Here is a 22067-nt window from a genome sequence, read left to right as displayed (position 1 = left end):
AAAAATTGTCCTCGAACCTTTGCCAAAACGCGATGATTGGTTTGTTTTGCATTATGCTTCTGATATTTAAGATCTCAATTGACGTCTATTTGTAACTTCAAATTGCAATAATTTTGTTATTTTGATTGATTTCTCACGTCTTTTCAGCCAAATGTGACTCAGATATAATTAGATAATGCATCTTTAAAACAGTAAAGGTTTATGGTTTAAACATGTATTGAACACGAGCAGCATTTTTTCATCGTAACAGTTTTGATCGCAGACAGAATTTTTTGCAGCGTTATGAACCTTCTTTTAACGTGAGTTTGCTATAAGTGACGCCTTGTCTTCTCGTTAATTAATTAGCATGTCTTCAATACAATTCTCAGTTTTTGAGGCCGTTCACTTCTCAAGTGTCTACTAATATATTACTTGAGCAGGCTTTTATATTTACGTTTTCTTACCACCTGCTAGTTTTTGTAAGATATTTTTAGTTTAATTATTGTTTTCAGAAATAATGAAAATCTTTTAAAGGACTAATATAGAGACGTAGGCTCAATAGCTATGAGCGAGTCAATGCACCAGCAATACAGTGTGACCCAGTCCATACGAGGCTCTGTCAACAATACAACCACTACTAGCCGGAGGTCATCTGTTCGCATGCACTTGGCCAATGCGGCCAATGTGAATCTATTTGAAGTGACTGCGCAAGATAAAGCACCCAAAAAGGACTTCTGTCAACTTATTGTCAACAAGGATCAGGTTGGACTTCGTTTCTGTAATACTAGTAAACTAGTTAATTAGCCTTCGCTATAAATCATTTGCTATCAAGAAATTTTGTAGCCTTGGAATAATTAATTCAAAAATCTTGATATTATAAATCTGGGCATCAGAAGTCTTACCAGGTCAATTTTGGAACCAAATTACTAATGGTATCTAAGCTCAAATTGAGGACCCTCGTAATCTCTGCCGTTTTCAAGCTCAGATTCTGGTATTTCTGAATTTCTACTTTAAATTATACTGCTAGTACAATTGATCTCCTGAACTGTCCGCTGATTGTTTGAATCAAGAAAATTTCTAACTAGGAACTTGTATATACTGAAGGACTTGAAAAGAAAAGGAGAGTTCCGCTAGTAGTGTATGAGAAGATTTTTCTAATTGAGCTTTGGTTGTTGCAATCTGATATCATTATGGGGTCAAATTGTTCATAAAGTTCATCAAACAACTTTAGCCAGCCTACTTAGTACAGCAGACACTCATTTTGGGTGGAAATTGCTGCTGCTGTCAGCAAAAAGGCTCTTCACTTTAAGGGCTTTCCAGCTTAGATAATCGCAAAAGCCGCAGCAGCGAATTGAATTCTATTTTCACCTATGTTTTGCGTATTGTTCATTTTCTTTGTGTCCGGCAGTATTAAGAGCAAAAGTAAGTCTTCTGCGACTGAATTGAGTCATTACATATGGTGGAGAAGTAATTTGCCGAGACTAAGATGCCAAATCAGTATATGAGGCTTTAGTTTGACACAGAGCTCAAAGCATGCCAATCTGAGTTGTGTTGAATTGCAAGCATGTTTATGGTCTCATGATCTGTGGGGACGACAGGGATCCGTTTTTACTGCACAATGTTCGTCTTTCAACGCCACTGAATTCTGCTACGTCCTTACTTGTTGTAAGCGAGGACATCACTTCTTGTTTTCTGTCTGATATTCAAAATACGATCAGAGGTCTTTAGTTAACGAGATTCTGGCAGTTCGAGGAGCAGTCGGTTGGCTGTTTGCATTGTTCATACATTTTTGCTTTCCGATTGCTGCGCAGAGTTGATAAGCGTAAGGCTGTGAATATTATAGAGCACTTGACTTACTCTCGAAAAAATGGAATTTCATAATATGCAATAGTTCAACAAATGGTGCGGTTATCTTGTCAATTTGTCGATCAAGACATGTATCAAAGCGTTCGTTACTCGGTAGAAACGGTTGCAGACCAATTAATTCTACTGAAATCTTGAACTCCGTGTCGAGCAATAATGCTTTCAGGAGTAGGATACAAGTCCTCTCAAAATATGGAAATCAAAGTCGCCTGCTGTTTGTAAGCCAAACTTAAGATGGGTCTGCTTCAGCAATGTGAAGTGGTACTATTTGTGTACAGCAGCTATTTCGACGTTAACGGCTCAGTCAGCAAATGATATAGCATCTCTCATCTCCAAAATGAAGGAATGGGTCAAAAATCTAGTGTCAGCTGCCGCTTTTTGAGCCTTTTTATATTTCTGAAATAAAGCCATGCTGCTATTTTATTGCCATTGGCGCCACAATTCATGTTATGAGGTTATAAATAACCCATACCCCATCGTTAGAAACATAACATCTACAACATTTTTTACCCGGATAAATGATGGTTAACTGTTGTGAAGGACGAAGACCATGCAATTTGTCTCACGTGCAAAAATACGCATTCGTTTGTTCACATAACTACAAATATATATTTTCAAGTGGAAGAGGAAGCAAGTCTTAACTCTTTCAGGTCATCTTTCGTCGATGGATCATTTCTTTGAGAGTGGAGGCGAAGAGTTTGCGTCCAGTTGAAAACAAGTATAGCCACGAAGACTTTCTCGAGGACGACACTCTGCAAGGTGAGAAACAAGTTTTCATGAAGTACGCTCACCTTCTGCAATAGTTTGATTATTCGGTTTCTTTAGTTGTTTACTTGATCAGTTGATTTCTTTTCAGTTATGAGTTGGGCGTGTTGTGTGAGTAGTTTCTCTTACTTCCTCTCCCCCTTTCGCCTCTGCACGTATCATTCATTAATTGCGCGGCATTTCACGCGACTGCAAAACATTGATATAAAATATTACATTACTACATTCGAGTGCACATAGTAAAAAGGGTGGATTTTGTTGACACCTTCAATGGAGGCCTCTCTGATCTAATTTCGATGTCACCGTGATTTTCATCAATATAGTTTGAACAGACATAACTTTGTTTTCTATTGTCTCTCAGTACGGTAAATATATACCAGTACAGTCAGTATATCGCAATGCAGAGTATATAAAATACAGGTATCTTTTTAAGATTCAGCAATTGGGTTATCTTTTCTAGAAACTGCATGGGGTATGTAGATGTATGTTGATACTTTGCTTGTCTATTCTGTCTATTGTGAACTGTCTAAATGTTTTCTTCATGGTATCACTGTTGATATTCAGTTGTTGTAGTAGTTGTCAGCATTTAATTTATAATTAGTGTTGACCTTTCAGATCGATATTGACAAAACATAAGTATAATGCTTTCAAGTTCTTCAGAAACACATTGCTCAATAACTTTAAAGGACTTGAGTGAGTTTGTTATTAGGTTATACTAATTTAAAATTACTGATGACTTGAGTATAGCTTGGATTTGAGTCTCCGCTGCCCATTGCTCTTTTCTTATCCATTTCTTGTCATACGTGTCTGAAAAAGTTAGAAATAAAAAGGCAATGGTTTTTTAAAGAAACAAAATAAATTCAATATAGGAGGGACGGTATCATTCAACGAAACAGACGTTGATTGACCCTTATTCTCCCTTATAAACGTTAGTGCTACTACTTGGCATCATCCGACTAGGAACGTAAAGACGCTTTGATGACTAGCAAGTGGGTTGTGTTTTGCTGTAGCTTGGTTAATTACAGTAATGCTCATAACCTATTTGAAAAAAATTTAAAGATTTTATTAGGAAATATTATTTAGGAAATTTAGGAAATATTATTAAGGAAAGATAGGAAATCTTATTATTAAAAGGAAAGATTTGTAAAGTGAGCAATTATTTTTCTGAAACATCTAGAAAACTGAAAAAGATCAATATCCAGTAATTTTATGTGGTCAAGAGTCCGAAATTTTTCAAGAGAAATTGTTTCATCGATATTGCGTTGAGGTTGCGTTGAATGTTGACCATTTTAATGACGATTGATGTACGAATGACGTTTTTTGTAGCTGATGTGAGTCGTATCTTTGGTCCGGAGGTGTTGAACAAGGCAAGGTGTCTGTGCGAAGGGAGAGTTGATTGGCTTGCTCACATGCCTCTCCCCATATTGTTGTATATCATATCCTTCCTCGATATCGTCGATGTGGCCAACCTCAGTCAAGTCAACTCCTTCTTCAGGTAACAATATCAATCAATGCTAGCATAGCGTTAGTCGGTTACGTTTTTATTTCATCAGGATTTTTGTTACGACCACATGGCGTCATTATCACTTCAAATCTGCCTTTTGTTCATTCATTCATGCAATTTCAACTGAATTGCTTGCGTGATGTCATTTTTCAATCTTTGTGGAGAGTTTTTTTTGTTAAATTGCGTGATTATAGCTGCGAAGCTGTAAGCTGAGCGTAGCTATATTGCGGTGCTCTTGGTTTTTTTTGTTTCGTCGTCTGACGCTTTATTTTCGTTTTACATTTGTTCTAGAACATTCTGTCTCGTCACTGCTTAAATGGCTTTTTCGCGCTTGATTTCACGCTTTCTGCGTGACCTAAATTGCGGTTATTCAGAAACAGAATCTGTTGCTAAAACGAAGTTGATTGTAAGAAAACAGATTGTATGGTCCGACAGACGAGTGGTTAAGGCGACGGGCTGTTAATCCGGAGATCGCCGGTTCGAGACGCGACAGGGAAACTTTTTTTGCACCCAAAAACAACCTCCTTTGAAATAAACTTGTAAGTTTTGTAGGCGGCGGGGATGACTATTATCAACTCACTTCTGTATCTTTTTCCATCTGTATTTTACGGCACGCAAGTCTATTTCGCAGCTATTCCGGCAATCTGCCGGCTATGTTTGAATTGTTGGTCACACGTGACTTACCTCACTCTCAATGGCGACTTCTCTCTGAATTTGACTTTTCTTTACTTCATTTCATAGAGATAAGGTTAGATGAGTGGGGGTCACTCTTATTTAGGTTATTTGAGGGCAGCTAATAGAAGCAGCTATAAATTAGACAGATTCCCTTCTCTCTGAATTTGATTTTTTACTTTATTTCATAGAGATAAGGTCAGATGAGTGGGGGTCACTCTTATTTAGGTTATTTGAGGGCAGCTAATGGAAGCAGATATAAATTAGACAGTTTCCTAATCAAAATGTAACATCTCAGAATTAAAAAACAATTTCTTTTATCGGTTTGTTTCTTTTACCTATTTGAGACTTCTGATCGACGAAGCTATTGCTGCTGTTTTCTGGCAGGTTGATTAATTGCAAACTTAATCGTGCTTATCAATTGTTAGTGCTGCAATTTTGATTTTAAAGTAGTGAACGTCTGAAGTTATTTTGTATTCAAAAACTTTTTGTTTTCCTCGCATTGACTGCTTTTGGCAGTAACTTTTTTTGATTTATTTTGATTAAATCTTTGGCCAAATAATACACAGTTCGAGGTTAGAGTTTTTTTTATTGCACCCAATCAATTTTGTAGCAATTTTAGTAGCCGTGTGTTCTTTTCTATCCGATTGTTCGCTGGACCGATTATTTGTCTGACCGTTTTGACTTTTCCTCTAAAATGGGAGAAAGAGGTTGTGCTCGGAGGGTATGAAGTTCTCCCAGAGCCTTTCGGCTTACTGACTCGGTGCGAAGGGCGGTTCTTTATCCTAAAAAATGATCCCACTTAAACACCCAACCACCCCACCATCCCCCCACACACACACACAACACACACACACACACACACACACACACACGCGCGCGCGCGCGCGCGCAAATACACACTCGATCACTCACTTCCACTTATCCCCCAACACTCCCTCAGTCTATCCTCCTCAGCCTGGCTAAGTGGATCCCCCTCTCGTCCGGCCCTTCCAACCCTACCATCCATCGCTTGACTCCCCCCACTGTCACCCCAATGCTAGCAGCATCCCTAAGCCACACTTGGCTGCTACTGAAGCCAAAAGCTCACCGGTCATTTGTGTTTATTCGCCCGGTATTATTCGGTTTTGTTTGTATGTCTCTGTTACTTGTCTTGTTTCCAATTTTTTCCTTCTTTGCTTTGATATTTTGAAAAATTTTGAGTTGAAATGGGGTGTTGACTGAGAGGCGAAGTTATTAAGTGTGCATAATTTTTTGGCTTGAGTTAAGTTGACCTCCTTTTCGTGCTTTTTCATCGTTTTTTACAAATGCTTTTGAAATACCTATCATAGTTAATTGAAATTTTCGAATGCGCAAATTATTTTCCTCCTAGAGTTTGGCAATATAGTTGTCCCATTTTCTTAGCTCAAGGCAGGATTATCTCTAGTAATTCTTCGTGCTGTGCTCATCAAGGTGTGCGTGGTGCTTATTTTACTATCATGTGCAAGTTTTTATATGCGTGATTAATTTTTTAAAAATCGCGCGACCTGTTTTTAACTGGTTTCAGTTACACACCGTATAGACATTCAGTTTTCACGCATTGAATCGATCAGTAATCTGGTCGTTTTTAGGGAGACTTGCAATTCTGACATAATTTGGGAGGAACTTTTCTTCCGGCACAATGAGGATGTGAGCGAGGAAGTAATTGACCTCGGGATGGAGAGGGGATGGAAGGAAGTGTTCTTCGCCAGCAAACTTCACCTCAGAGTACGTGAAAAATTCTATTTTGTAATTTGGGACAGAATGAAATGTTGCCTTTCTTGGAATATTGCTGACATTCATCATTTTCAAAGCGTTTGAGCCAAGCGTTATTTGGAAAGATGTTTCATAATCTGCGACCAAGATGATTGAGGTGCGGTTTTGTCTGCCTCAGAAATTTCGAGTTCTTTCAATGAAATATGCCGTTAAAAGTCAGCAATTTTTAACTGTCATTTTTGTTTTCATTTTTCTCTTGATTTTTCCACTAATCATATTTTTGGTCCAAAGATAGAAATGAAGCCAAAAATTTCTAGAGTCACATCCCTTATATTGTTTTGTGTTTATTAAATGTCAAGGCCTTTGCAGCTTTTATCTGACAACATGCAAACATTTTTCGAAATTAAAAACTGCTCAGGCATGCAAACGCTTTTGTTGCATTTCCACGTTTGGCAATGATTTTGACTTGCCTGTCCTGTTACCTAAGTTCAATTGAAGTAATTAGACAAGATGAAGGCAATTACGGATTGATAGCTTTCTAAAATATGTTTATTTGAATACAATTTTTTTTTACTGCTACGCTTCATTATCAGTGTTCAATAATTAATAAACCTGTCTGCTGCTTTAATGTTGTGGGCTATTTATTTTTTTTTCATTATCATTTACACTCGCAGAATTAATACATCGCTGTTTATAGGTATTGCTGAGTCGCCGCCAACGAGAAAAGGGACAGCAAAATGTAGAGGGTGACGAAAATGAAAATACAATGACTGATCCCAGCGATCCCGATGGGGCCTCGACTGTCAGCAATAACAACAGGCGTTGCCGCAAGTTTTCCCCCAGGCGAAGTAGCACTCCTCGAATGACTGCGCAGCACCAACAGGAACAGAATTCATCTCGGGAACCACTGGGAGTTAATGACGCCACTATCAATACTACACTGAGCCAAATCGACGAAAGGAATGAAACTATAAATGAATGAAAGCCTGTGTCTCACTTCTTTGGTCTGTTTTTGTTCAGATAAATTTGGGTTCGATTTTTAAAAGGCTCTATATCTATGTTTGTTTAATAGCCGCCCAGCGATAGCTGGGGCTATTATTGGCCTTCTCTTGGTTTTTACAATTCAAAGAAATTGAATTGTATTGGGGCGCTGTCTTTTTTACGACTCGAAGAGGAGTATTGGAGAAGTCCTTTTTTTAAATCACTTTAGTTGGAGTGAATTTTGAAGCAGGAAATGGAACGCGTGAAAAAGTTTAGAGTGGTTTGGGTGCTGAAGAAAAGTGAAGAGGGGAGCGGAAAGAGAGTGGTTTTTTGTTCATTCCGCTGTTTTCGAGAGAGCGAGAAATTGAGGTGTGAACAAAATTTCTGTAAGCGAGCGAAATTTTGTGTTAACGTGCGGCTCTTTATAACTGTTTTCTTGTTAATTTTTTTGGTTTAGAAGTCTTATTGTGATATTGTGCGATTTTTAAGGTTGCTTTAATAGTGGTTTGTAGGTTTTTGGTCATTAATAAGAATTTTATACCATTTTGCTGGTTTTTCAGATATTTGCTGAATTTTAGGCGAATTTTAGCAATTTTTTGCGTTTTGTCTTGTTATGTTGCTTTGTATGGGCTTTGAATAAACGCATGTTAATTACTGAGTTTTTAGAGACCAAGTGATTACATTTTCTTAGGTTTTAAACAATTTTTTAGAAAAATGACAATAAACTGAAACATTTTTAATTATTCTTCTTAATTTTTTGCTGTTTTTCGCTTTTTTCTAAACTTAGAGCAGTTTCTTAGTCTATTCGGTTTTCCTATTGTTCTGGAAGTTTTTCAGTTTTCTTTTTTTCAATTTAAAATTTTTTGGCTCTATGTGCTCTTGTGAAATAAAAAAGCTTATTTTTTTTCTAAGATTTCTTTCAAGTTTCTTTTATATGCTCTTTGTGTTCTTCAAGTTTTTATAGCATTTGGGGATGCCTCTAGTCCACTTTAGTTGTTTTTGATGCGTGTTGATGATTTTGATTTCAGTTTTGAGTCATTTCATTAAAGATAATTGAGTAATTTTTATGAAGATTTCCGCGAATTTTATTTTTTTTGAATTTTTGCTGAAATCTTCTGATTGCTTTTTGTTACTTTTTAGTGTTCTAGCTTTTGATAGGAACTTTTCTAGAGGTTTTAATGGAATGTATTTAGATTATTTTTCATTGACAGATATTACTAACTTTTAATCTCTTTACTTTTTTTTAATCAATTTTATTGGAGTGATTTTTGAAGCCGGAAATGAAACGCGTAAAAAATTTGGAGTGATTTTGGCGTTAAAAAATCTGAAGAGTCGAGCGAAAAGGGAGTGGGTTTTATAATTCAGCTGTTTTTGAGAGAGCGAGAAACTGATGTCTGAAAAAATTTTCTCTAAGCGAGCGAATTTTTTCACGTGAGCTTTTAAATGCGGTTTTTCCAATTTTTGATAGTTATGAAGTTTGATTATAATATCGTATTAGTTTTAGGCTTGTTGTGATAGGAATTTCAAGTAGTTAATTTGAGTGTTCAAGTGTTCAAGTAGTTAATTTGAGTTTACTGCTATTGTGGAGGATTTTGATCAGTTGTGCTGATTTTTAGACAAAATTTAATGGTTTTTTGCCTGTTTTTTTGTTTTAATGCTTTAAATGGGAATCGAATAGAAGCTTGTTATTTCAGATATTTTTAGTTATCAATTGACTAAAGTTCTCTTGTTATCAATTATTTTTTTTCTTGGGAAATTTGGTAGAAGAATTGAGAGCTTTTAAACCATTTTTCTTATTTTTTGGAATTTTTCTCTTTTTTTAAAATCTGAAATGTTTCCTAGCCTATTATGACTTGCCCATTCTTTTGCGAACTTTTCATTGCTCCAAGTGCAAAAGAACTTTACTCGGTTTTATGCTTCCTTGTACTATTGAAAAAACTCATTAAGTTTTTGTAGTTTTTTTGTTCATTTTGTGTTCGAATGCCGTTTCTGTTCTTCCTTTTTTTATGGCATTTGTGGAGGTTCAGAGTTCACATTAGCTGATCTATATATTGAATCTTAAGTATGGGCAATTTTATCCTTCGAGTCGTTTCCGGAATTCTTCCGGCTATGTTTTTTATTTTTAAGATCTGTTCACACATTTTCATGGTTTTTGAAGTCAAATTGGAGTAGTGATTTTGGTCACGCCGAGACAGGAAATGGAGCGAAAACGCGAGTGGTTTTGAGGCGTGAATTTTTTTTGGTCTTATTTTAAAGTAGAGTGAGAAAACGGTGTTTGAACAAAAATTCGTTTTCTCGTTAGTGGTTTTTTGTTCACATGCGGCAATTTCACTCTGATTTTTACTGTTTTTTCGATTTTTTGGATAGGATTTTTTTTCTAAATGATTTTTCCAATCCATTCATAGTCCATTCTAGGTCTAGTTTTTCTGTTTAGTCAATGAAAATTTTTTGAATTGTACGTTAAGACTTGTTCTGCTTTGTTTTTGTATTTCGTCGTCATGATTTTTGCTACGACCATATGACGCCACAGCCACTTTTTGTTCATTCGTTCATGCATTTTCAACTGAATTTCATACGTGACGTCTGTTTTCGCTCTTAGTGGAGCGAGTTTTTTTGTTCATTCGCGTGATTAACTTTTTGGTCACACTTGACTTACCTCACTCTCAAAAATGACTTCCTCATTTTGAAATTGACTTTTATTTACTTTAATTCAAAGAGATAAGTTCAAATGGGTGTGTGTCACTCTAAATGAAGATTATTTACTCTAAACAGCAAAAGTTTATACTGATTTTTAATCAAAATATAACATATCAGCCTTCAAAGAAAAAACTATTTTTTTTGTCTTTTTTACTGTTTTTTTTTGAACTGCCGATCTACGAATGTATTGCGGCTATTTTCTGGCAATCTGCCAGCTATGTTTATTATTCCCGTTCACACCCAGATTAATATTTATCTGTCTGTAATGGCTAGATTCGTTATTGTTCCGACCCCATCTTAGTGGGGAAGAGGAACTATATGCTCAACTGAGTTTGTTTGTTTAGCCATTTTTGGCCGATTGATATATTAATCGTAGAGAGTTGTGAGTGGTATCATTTGAAAGCCCATCCGGCGTAGAATATATGAAAAGATTTTTTAATTTTGTTTTTTATGAGGTTTAAAGTTTGACTATTTTCTGTTTTTTTTTCTGTAAGATTGAGTTATTTCCATTTACACTTAATGTAATTGTCGCTCAATTTGTTTTTGTCAGTTTTGCACAACTTGTTGAACATAAAGTTATTAATGGCTTAAATTTGACGCAACTATTGCAAACGTGTATTTTTATGCGAATTTTATGCTTGATCGTTTGTTCCACAATGTTTCACTTCGTAAGTGACTTTTCATGCTAGATTTTTTGTGTGACCTGAATTGTGGTTATTCAGAAATTAAGTCTGTCGCTGAAACAAAACGATTGTTAGGTTAGTTAGCACAGCGCCCTGATAGCGAGTTAATGCTGACGTCTATTGATCCCGAGTTCAAGGGGTTCAGGCCCGTTCTTGGTGGGGATTTTTTCACCCTTGAAAGAAATCTAGGCTACAGCTCCTCTGAATTAAATTGCCCGCCTGTCATTCGAGAGCAATTTGGCCGGTGTTAGTCGGTTTATGTTTTTTTAATCTTTTGAGATAGGGGTCGCTGTACAGTTTGACCTTACTTTTTTTCCTATACCGCTTTCTGAAATTTTTTAAAATTGAGCTCTTTATCATCAATTATTATTCTTTATTCCACTTGGTTTTAAAAATTGAAATTTTACACTTTGAAATTGAAATTTTTGGCGAATTATCAATTTGGCAAACATTTGAAGCCTCTACCTGTTTTCATTGGACGCGTAGCAACATCAAGTCAAGTATTGGGCCTATCGCGGATTTTTGCAATCAAAATGGTTCATTTTTTGGGGGCGCTCATCTTTAAAATGTTTTTGAGTTTTTTGTGTAAATTTTTGTGACGTACAAGAATGGTTTCATATCAAGGTTTAATTAATGACAGATGCAATTTACGCGAAAATGATGACCAATGGGCATTGCTTTCAGGGAAAAGCTCAATACTTTTATGGCTTCCACAGAATGCTTTTTTAAACATCAATTGAGTTCTTGTTTTGCCTGCGTTTGTTGTTAATTGCTCTTGAACGAAGTTCATAGCAATTATTGTAATCGTTGTTCTTCTTTTTAATGCATATTTTTCGCTTGACCATTTTGCGCTTTTCTTCAAGAACGTTCTTTGATTCTCAATTGACTTTTTAAAAGCAGCCGTCAGCTTCTGAAACGACTATTATTTAGGCGCTCTCCTTTTTTACAATTCAAAGAATTTGAATTGTATTGGTGCGCTGTCTTTTTTAAGAGCTGTTTACGCTTTTTTCGGCTTTTTCACGTCAGTGGGAAGTCAAATTAGAGTGGTCATTTGGTCACACTGAAGTAGTAAAAGGAGCAAAAATCGAATTGGTTTGAGGCGTGACTTTTATCAGAATATTTTAAAGTGGAATGCGAAATTGGTGTTTGAACAATTTATGTTTTCGGATGGATAGATATTTCAGGTGCGTCAATTTGACATATGTTTTCAGAGTTTCCTGTCCTTCAGTGTTTTTAAAAAGCCACATATGTGTTCTATTTCTGCCTATTTGCCTTTGCTTGAATTCATTAACCGGCAGCTAAAACTTTTTATGACTTTGCCACTATTTGTTGTCACAAAATGTTAGTGACTTTTAGATTTTGCCCCCTTCCTTAAAAATATCAGTTGTCTATCACTTAGTATCATCAATGACAGGTCTCATTGTTTGCTAATGAGGCAAAAAAAGAACCTAATTAGTGGTTTGAGTTAATAGCTAGACTCTATTTTCATGACTCGGTTTTCATTACTTTGAAACTACTTTTTCTTAGAAAGTCTGATTGAATTTTTAGTTCTGCAAGTATTTATTACACTTTTTGATGTCTTATCATATCATCTCAGTGGAGATAGATCTCTGATGCTGCAAATAGGGGTTAAGTTTTCACACAATGTTTTCAATTATAATTATCGAATTTTTTCAGTGTTGAATTTTTTTCAACTTTGTCGTCTTACTTAGTCTCACTATTGACAGGTCTCATTGCCTAGTAGAAAGGCTTCAATTGAAGCAATTCATTTCAATTCATAGTTGTTGCTCTTTGTGACTTATACGCTTGTTTGCATTTTTTTGTTTGCTAGTATTTGTTGTACTTATCACTTTATTCCATTGATGACAGGTCTCATCAGTGATCATTGAGGACTCAATTTATTGTTGTAATTGTATCCTTCAGTAGCGGTTGCTTTCTGTGACTTTTATTCTAAGTGTTTTCAAAAAATTCAGCGAGTTTTATTTCGATTTTTGGTTATTTTTGTCTTATTAATTAATAATAGTGAGAGGACTCATAGACATTTCTTGACAGGATTCTAATGAGAAATAGAGGAGTTCATAGCAGTTTGAGTTCATAGCGGTTGCTTTGTTGTTTGTCCCGTCTTTTCAAAAAGTATTAGTTGAATGTTTAGTTTTGCTTGTTTTTGATTTTTCTGGTGTTGCTTTATTGCTGTCTCGTTACTAACAGCTCTGATTTGCTATTTATTTGAATTGTATTTCATTACTTGTTCTGCTATGTTTTTTTTAAATTGGCTTTGCCTTTTGATCACGTTTTTCGTTTTACATATGTCACGACTTTCTTGTTTGACTTCTGACTCGCCTCACTCACTATTACAACTGAATGGATATTAAGATCTTTCACTCATTGAATTACGCAATGTAGTGAATACTGTCAAAGTCAAAGATCAAATTCAAAAGAGACGGGATAAACCGATAAACCCCGGTCAGTAAGTCATTGAGAATTAGGTTATCAAATTTCATTAGAGTGTTTGCTAGCTGGTCTGCATTGGTATTAAGCTTATTAGCTTTCAGTACAGAAGCTAAATTAAGTATAGTTTTAGAATCCAACCGAAACTGCACGTCGAATCAGAACACTTTTAGAAAAAAATGAAAAAAAAATTGGTCAATTTATCTCTTTTTCGCGCTTTCGTTGCAGCTAAGCCAAAATAGGGGACGGATAGCCGAGTGTGCAGTGCATCTGGTTATGGAGCAGGAGGTCATTGGTTCGAAACCCAGCGCGGTTGAATGTTTTTCACCCACCTGTCGTTCGAGAGCAATTCTTCCGACATTAATCGGTTTATGTTTCTGTTTGCGGTCTGCTGACGTAGTCTCAATGGTCAAAGATTAGATTTGCTCCATGAAGTGAACCTAATATAATGCTTTTGGTTGATAACTAATGGCTTTTCTGGCGTGAAGTATATTTTTTTTACAAGACAGTTTCAGTGAATTTTCGAACGTTGCCATTTTTATGCTTTCTATCAATTTATCGCTTAGTCCCAGTTGCTTTTCATTTTTCTACTGAATTTCAATTTGATCTGTAAAGCCGTTTTATGTTTTAACTAATGGTGTTTTGCTTTGATAGTAAAAAGATATTGGTATTTGCCCAACTGTGAGGTTCATTTTGGTCTTGTCTTGTTAAACAGTTAAAAATATGTATTTTTTTTCAGTGAACAGCTTACGGTTTTGTCGACATTTTCACATTTTGCTTGTATAATTTAATTGTTTTTTATTTTACCGATTTATTGTTTTTGTAGTCTTATGACTTATTATTTGGTCTCAAACGAAGTTTGAAGGATTTATTGTAAACGTGTTGGTCTTTTTTATGCAAAGATTTTGCATGACCATTTTTATTTGTCAGTTTACTTTTACGCTCTTGGCATTTTCGTTTCCCATAATGTACATTTCGTTCTCGTTAGTCTCAGCAGCTGCACCCAAGTGACGGCAATTCTCTTTTAAAGGTCAGATGAAGTGCGCAGAAATTGGAGTATTTTTAGTTCAAATTTTATTGGTGGTTTTAGTTGTATGTAATAACCTCTGATAACTTCTAGTCAAGTCATTTGAAGCCCCCTTAGTGATTTTAACTACTTCACCCAACGGAAGCAGGCTGCAATAGATTTGAGCTCCCACTAGTCGTTCGAGAGCAATTCTTCCGACATTAGTCGGTTATGGTTCTACATATAAACAGCAATCAATGGCTCCGTATGGACTCGTAATGGAACTTATTGGCGCCGTAATAGCCAGATTATGACAGCAAATGTTTCCTATGGATGTGCAATTGAACCTATTTAATGGTTTCAATTGATATAGCTATTACACCTTCATGGTCCTTTAACTTCAAGTATTTTTGTTATTTGCCCTTTTTTGTTTGTTTTTCTCTCTAACACCTTTTCTGACAAGAGACACATCTCATGTCTTTTATCAAATAAAAAGTATGTTTTTTTTTAGGTTTTGTCAGCAGCTTTTTTGACCAATGCGCCAATTATATTTGAGCAATATATGAATTTCTATCCCTTCCGCATTTGTGAGACAATTAAGTCAAAAATGTAGAAGAGGGGTCGGAACATAACCGTGATGCCTTGTTTCATATCAGAATTAATTCTGAGGTTGACAAATTTTTTGTTGCTCTCGAACAAAGTTGGAAGCAATTGTTGTAAACGTGCAATTATTGGTCTTTTTAAGCAAAATTTTTGGGTGACAAATTTTGCGCTTTTGATTTAGAGCACTCTGTGACTCTATGACTTCCAAGCTGGACTTCTTCATTTTGAGTGAATTCAATTGTTCTCATTTTGAAATTGAGTTATTGAGCAATAACGAGTTTGTAGCTTAGTGATTCAGATGTTTGACTGCCATCCTGGAGGTCTATTGTTCGAACCCTACCAGTTTCGAGTTTCTGCGCCCAAAAAGTTTCTAGGCTTGGCCCGTATATTAAATTGCTCCCACTCTGTCGTTCGAGAGCAATTGATCCGAAGTTAGCCGGTTTATGTTTTTAAAGCGGACAAATAGAAGGTTTCGCCTGAGACAAAGTTTGAATAAAAGCAAACCGTTTAAAAAAACAACGAGAGCCTTAAATAAATAATTGTAGAAGAGGTAACAACGGAAATAATCGACCAGTGTTGTTAACGTTCGTTGTCACTCAACTTTTTGTGGTGGAACGGCAAACAAATGAAATTCAGATATGAGTTTTTTTTCCTGAAAATGAACATAAAAAGTTTGAATTGGCAAGACTAGTTGGGTTTAGCTTGCACAGTTTTATTAGGGTGAAAGTTGTTGATAAGGTTTAATAAAAAATGGCACAGTTAATGACTGATCGATATACTTTCATAAGTTCTTCTTTTCATCGTGTTTCTTTCTGGTGATACACACTGACCATCGAAAAATCATGCCTAAATTTATGCTCTTACGTAATATTGGCGGTTTCACTTTCGGCAGTGTTAGTCACATTAGGCAGTGTTATTTTAAATAAAGCACAATTGAACCCGTTTAGTCCTTTGACACAAAATCAATGGTATTTTGTCATCTTTTTAAATCCTCTCAAACGAAGTCTGTAGCAATTATATTAGTCCTTGTTGTCTTTTCTAATGCAATTTTTCGCTTGGCTGATTTTATTGTACCTTCGTCCTCAAAAACGAGACGATTGGGTAGAGCTCGGAGGGCATTAAGTTCTCTTGGAGACCTAAGCCTTACTATAAGCCTTCTAAGAATGCGATTCACCGCAACTGTTTTGAGGAGTCAATTCCATGCTGTGAAGGGCTGTTCTTAATCTTAAAAGTTTGACCCCCCCTCAGTCTCTACCCGCCATCAGCCCCAGCTGGCTACTTCCGAAGCCAACCGCTCGTCGATCGTTTGCGAGCAATTGCGCGACGTTTTTTAATGTATGTTTAATAGCCGCTGTCCGTCTCTCAACGGCTAGTATTTAGGCGCTCTCATTTTTTTTAATTCGCTTTACCTTTTGATCACGTTTTTCGTTTTACATAAGTCACAATTTTCAGGTTTGACTTCTGAATTAATTCACTCACTGTTTCAACTGAGTGGATTTTAAATTATTTCACGTATTTAATTACGCATTGGAGTGAATACGGGCTCAGTCAAAAGAGCTAAATCAGAAGATCAAAAGAAACAGGATAAACATATAAAGCGATGTCATTAAGTCAGTGTGCATTAGGTTATCAAATCTCATTAAAGCGAGTGCTAGATGGCGCTAGTTTTACGCTTAATAGCGTTCAGATCAGAAGCCAAATTTAGCGTAATTTTAGAATCTAACAGAATATACGAAATAGCGCACCAAATGAAAAGGTTTTGACACTTCGAAAAATACTATCTCTCATTCTAAATCTTTTTGCTTTGTTTTTTGTTCCAATCCCATTGTGGGTCAAGGGGATCAACGGCGGCTATTTTCCGGCAATTTGCCGGCTCTGTTTATTGATAGCCGACGTCAGCCTCACAGCGGCTATTATTTAGGCGCTCTCATTTTTTCAATTAAAAGAATTTGAATCGTATTGGGGCGCTGTCTTTTTAAGATCTGTTCAAACATTTTCATGATTTTTGAAGTCAAATTGGAGTAGTGATTTTGGTCACGCGGAAACAGGAAGTGGAAAAGCGAGTGATTTTGCGGCGTGAAAATTTTCCGCTCTAGTTTTAAAGTAGAGTGAGAAAACGGTATTGGAACAAAAATTAGCTTTCTCGCTAGTGGTTTTTTGTTCACCTGCGGCAATTTCACTTTGACTTTTACTGTTTTTTCGATTTTTTGAATTCAACATGTTTCTAAATGGAATTCCCAATCCAATCATCGTTCATTCTAGGCCTAGTTTTTGGTTTGAACCAAATTTCATTTCATCGCTATTGGTTTTCTGTTCACATGCGGCATTTTGACATTGATTTTTTAATTTGTTTTTAATTTTTTCTACCTGATTTTTTTAGAAATGGGTTTTCCAGTGCACTCATAGTCCCTACTAGTTCCAATTTTTTGTGTAATCAATGAAAATTCTTTGAATTTTACGTCAAGACTTGTCCTGCTATGTTTTTTAATTCGCTTTACCTTTTGATCACGTTTTTAGGTCAGGATTTTCACGTTTGACTTCTTGCTTACTTCACTCACTGTTTCATTTGAATGGGTTTTAAATTATTTCACGTACTGAATTACGCAATGTGGTTAATACGGCCGATCTCAAAAGAGCAAAATCAAAATCGACGGGATAAACCAATAAAGCCCGGCCATTAAGTGCTTGAGAATTAGGTTATCGAAGTTCATCAGAAAGGTTGCTAGCTGATATCGGTATTGAGCTTATTAGCTTTCAGTTTAGAAGCTGAATTAAGTATATTTTTAGAATTTAACTGAAACTGCACGACAATTTGGAACACTTTTTGACACTAAAAAAATTCAATCAATTTGTCTCTTCTTCTTATTTTTCTGTTTCGATCCCGATGTGCATCAAGCGCGCCAGCCGCGGCTATTTTCCGGTGATCTGCCGTCTATGTTGTCTTTAGTGTCCATCTGATTTGATTGAGTTTTCGAGATACTTATTCCGTCATGACTCCTCTCTTTCTGAGCGATATAATTTTCTCTCATCTTGAATTGATGTGAATCTTATAAATGACCACAGCTATTTGACGTTAACAATACTACAATGGAACGTCAAATAAACAATCAGTTACTTTTGTCATTTATGTGGTCTATAATAAAGCATAATACCTTCATTAAGCAGCTTTCTAACGTTAAAGCCACGGTTAAATCCTCTACAACTATATCGACCCTCACCGTCGTCTAAGAGCGTTTCTTCTGACTTTCGGTTGTTTAGTAAGTTTCCAATTAGCAATTTGAAATTTGTTGCGTGTACTTTAATGTGATACTGCTATACGGTGGGTCGGCTTTCGTTTGCAAGTAATCAAGAAAAATAGCTTACAAGTATTCCAAGCTATACTTAACAATATTCAAAATTATCGTTTCATACGTCATAATGTTCATTATATGATTTTTTCTGGACTCACTGGATTCAATTGATAGCATTTCGAATTCAGTCAACAGTTTACGCTGAATTGTACGCTAATATGTGTACTTTTGAGTTCAGAAGGGTGACATGAAGAAATGGGCTGAACTAATAATAAATCGGTTTTTAATAGCCGCCCTCGTCTTCTCAGCCGGCTATTATTGCGCTCGTATTTTTACAATTCAAAGAATTTGAATTGTATTGGGGCGCTGTCTTTTTTTTAAGATCTGTTCACACATTTTCATGATTTTTGAAGTCAAATTGGAGTGGTGATTTTGGTCACGCCGAAACAGGAAATGGAGTGAAAAAGCGAGTGGTTTCGCGGCGTGAATTTTTTCGCTCTAATTTTAAAGTAGAGTGAGAAAACGGTGTTTGAACAAAAATTCGGTTTATCGGTAGTTGTTTTTTGTTCACATGCGGCAACTTCACTCTGATTTTTACTGTTTTGTCGATTTTTTGGATCGGATTTTTTTCTAGATGGTTTTCCCAATCCATTCACAGCTCATTCTAGGCCTAGTTTTTTGTTTGAATTAAATTTTCATTTCTCGCTAGTGGTTTTTTGTTCACATGCGGCATTTTGACATTGATTTTCTGTTTTTTTCTTTTTTTTTGGTTCTGATTTTTTTAAAATGGTTTTCTTAATTAACTCATAGTCCATTCTAGGTCTAGTTTTTTTGTTTAGTCAATGAAAATTCTTTGAATTGTACGTCAGGACTTGTCCTGCTATGTTTTTTTTTCCTTCGTCAAACTTTTTTTCGCTTTACCATTTTGCCGCTTTTTCGACATTTTGCGTGAAATCTTTTTGACTTCTCTAGGCTAGTTTATCTCTTCTCTCATTCTGCTAAAAGTGAATTTGAACATCAGTTGCTAAGCAAAGCAATTCAAAATGAACAGAGTCGGTATAAAAAATTGAAGTCAGAAATAGAAACGGGATAAACCCATAAAGCCCAATTTTAGATGCCCGCTATTTGAACGTCGTTCCTATAAGTCTTAGTTACCACCTCTAATGCTTATTGGTGTTGATAGTAGCCGCTGTAGCCTCTCTCTAAGAAACAGAAGTATGTTCAAGTACGAAATGCCATCAAAATAAATCGGACTTAAAAAATATTTTTGTACAAAAATCTTTTTTTTTTCAATATATTCGTTCAATCCCAATCATGCTTATTGGAATCAACGGCGGCTATTTTCCGGCAATCTGCCGGGTATGTTTGAGTTTTCGGGAATGGGTTTTTGGAGTTCATTTTAGCCATTGGTAATAGGCATTTTTACTAAGCTATATAGCTATCATTTTGAAAGTTTCGCACAGCATAAGTATCTAAGTAACCAGAACTGTACTGCCTTACTTCAGTATAGTTCTGGTTGCTTAGATATTTATGCGGAGAGCCTCTTTTTTTTATGTCTGCCTTTTTACTCTCAGCCCAAAAATGGTTTGCCGGGGTGTTACAAAAAGTAAAAAAAAATGGTGTGGTTTAAAGGTCGTTTCCTTTTTGGCACTCTATGAACACAGAATAATGGTAGTCCTTGATATTAAAAAAAACAAATTTGGAAGAGATTCACTCTACCAAAAGAAATATTTCAACATTTTGCGCCCAATTTAGCATCGTCTTCCCTAAAGAGCTAATTATGAAAATCTGATTTTTAAAAAGTTTTTGTTTCAGATTGCAGTGCTGGCCAGGCCACAAGATGGAGCAAGCTCAATGCAATTAAATTAGCCTAAAATTCTAACACCACACTACTCTCTCTGTATAGTAAATTATGGACTGGAATTGCATCTTTATAGTACCTCAGTTGCCAAATTTTTGAATATAGATTGTTTTATTCTAATTTCAGATTGTTTCTGCTATGCATATTCTGTAAACATATTGTATATAGTGTAATTGTGTAGTGATATATTTTAAGATAGATTTACATTGTTGTTTTGAGATAAAAACGCCTAATTAATTGTCAGGTCTGAATGAAATGGATCCAATTTTAAATTGAAACTATTCGCGGTAATTTAGGTTACGTTTTCAGCCTGATTGTTTTAGCTGCGAAGCTGTAAGCTGAGTGTAGCTATATTGCGGTGATCTTCGTTTTTGTTTCTGTTTCGTAGTCTGACGCTCTTTTATGTTTCATCTCTCCGCAAACTTTAAAAGAGCAATTTTGTCGATTTTTTCATACAGCTATTTCACTGCTCTTTTGCTACATTTATGTTTGTGACGTCATTTCTTAAACTAATTGTCGAGGGGTTTTAAGCTTTGTGTGGCATTATTTTTCTCATAACTGACTTACCGCACTCCCTAAATGACTAATTTTATAAAGGTCACTTGAGATCACTCTTAACCCCTTAATCCGTCAATAAATTCAGCAAAACGTTGCTGTTCAATTAATTGTTTCGCATTTTTGTTAACAATGATCTGAATTTTTTAAAAAATATTAATGTTTTGAATCCTTGAACTCTTTTATCCTAGAACTATTTTTTATTTAGAAAGGAGAATTGCTTTGTAAGATTTCATGGCTTCGAATGCTGAATAATGATTTTACTTGTTTTTCTACCTAATTTTTTTCAGTTTGATTTTTGGCTTTAAAAACGAAAAGTACGAATTGATCTTTGTATTTTCTTGTTTTTCACAATTTATCCCTATTGTCCAAAATCTACAATTTATCATTCTAGCTTTCGACCAATTGTTAAATTTAATCTGATTATGTCAGTTGTTTTTATCCAGTATGAATTTCTCTTTTTTTGTTTGCAATTGATTACTTTTTATATTGTGCTGCCCTGAGAATTTGCTGCATTTACTTCCAAAGGTTTTGATTGATTTTTATTTTCTCGACGCTTTGTGGGGCAAGGTCTTGGTACTAAATGATTCTTTGAGTATTACTATTTCTCTTGTCATTTTCCTGATTTATTTAAATTTTGCTTTAGTTTCAATTCACGTTTGCTATCATATCTTCAACATGAGAAAATTTGACTTTTTTTGCTATATTGGCTAAACGAAAATTTCAGGTTTTTAAGACTGAACTGTAGCTTTTAAAGTTAATTGAGTTCAGTTTTTACGTTGTGAGTTTCTGCATTGTGAGTACAGTTTCTGTACAGAATTTTATCTTCATTGTGCTTTCGCAATATATCTTTTGGGTCGCAGAGTTAATTGTGGAGTTCTAAGTTTTTGATACCTTTATTATGAGTTATTTCATGATAATTTTTAGCCCGGTCAGTTTATCAGTGTGACATCCGGAAGCAGTGAGTCTATCAGTGTGCCATCCGGAAGCGACGGAAGTTCTCAATCAATCCGGTAGTTGAAGCCGAAACCATTGTATTTTGTCTTAAAACATCCAGCTTTACAGCACAAGATTTGATTAAAACATTTGGTAAAAAATTACATCCCTCTCCTAACGAGATTTGAGCATCACTGAAACAAGCTAAATAAATTACATGATTATATAGCAACCTTACCAAAAAGCCAGATAAAATTAAGAGGTCAACTTAAATTTGACAGAACAATATGGTTTTTTTTGTTTTGTTGTCTGACGGTCATTTTTCGTTTTACGTTTTTTTCTAGATCTTTCGTATGCATGACTTTCTTGCTTTTTGCGTGGTCTAATTTGGAGTCTTTCTAGGCGGTGTAGCTCTGTGGATAAGGTCACTGACTGTTATCCAGAAGATCGCGGGCTCGAACTTCTCCATTTTGTTGCAACCAGAAGACTT

At 35.6% G+C, this 22067-nt stretch overlaps 1 protein-coding gene across 1 annotated transcript; it reads left to right on the top strand.

The window, feature by feature from the left end:
- The first annotated feature begins 366 nt into the window (after positions 1 to 366).
- On the top strand, positions 367 to 20298 carry LOC142341082 (F-box only protein 36-like). The gene is made up of 6 exons (XM_075391944.1): positions 367 to 741; positions 2493 to 2601; positions 3934 to 4102; positions 6394 to 6529; positions 7215 to 7521; positions 20041 to 20298. Exons 1-5 carry the CDS (start codon positions 544 to 546, stop codon positions 7497 to 7499), a joined length of 897 nt encoding a protein of 298 aa, XP_075248059.1. The 5' UTR covers positions 367 to 543; the 3' UTR covers positions 7500 to 7521; positions 20041 to 20298.
- The last annotated feature ends 1769 nt before the right edge of the window (positions 20299 to 22067 follow it).

Source organism: Convolutriloba macropyga, chromosome 6 (genome assembly GCF_964194025.1).
Source record: "Convolutriloba macropyga chromosome 6, txConMacr16.3, whole genome shotgun sequence".
Classification (NCBI taxonomy): domain Eukaryota; kingdom Metazoa; phylum Xenacoelomorpha; order Acoela; family Convolutidae; genus Convolutriloba; species Convolutriloba macropyga.
This window is presented reverse-complemented; position numbering and strand designations above follow the sequence as displayed.

Excerpts from the sequence above, each read along its gene's own strand:
- LOC142341082 (XM_075391944.1), top strand. The coding sequence starts at position 544 with ATGAGCGAGTCAATGCACCAGCAATACAGTGTGACCCAGTCCATACGA. Across the intron at positions 742-2,492 it reads TTATTGTCAACAAGGATCAG|GTCATCTTTCGTCGATGGAT; the intron begins GTTGGACTTCGT and ends TAACTCTTTCAG. Across the intron at positions 4,103-6,393 it reads CAAGTCAACTCCTTCTTCAG|GGAGACTTGCAATTCTGACA; the intron begins GTAACAATATCA and ends GGTCGTTTTTAG.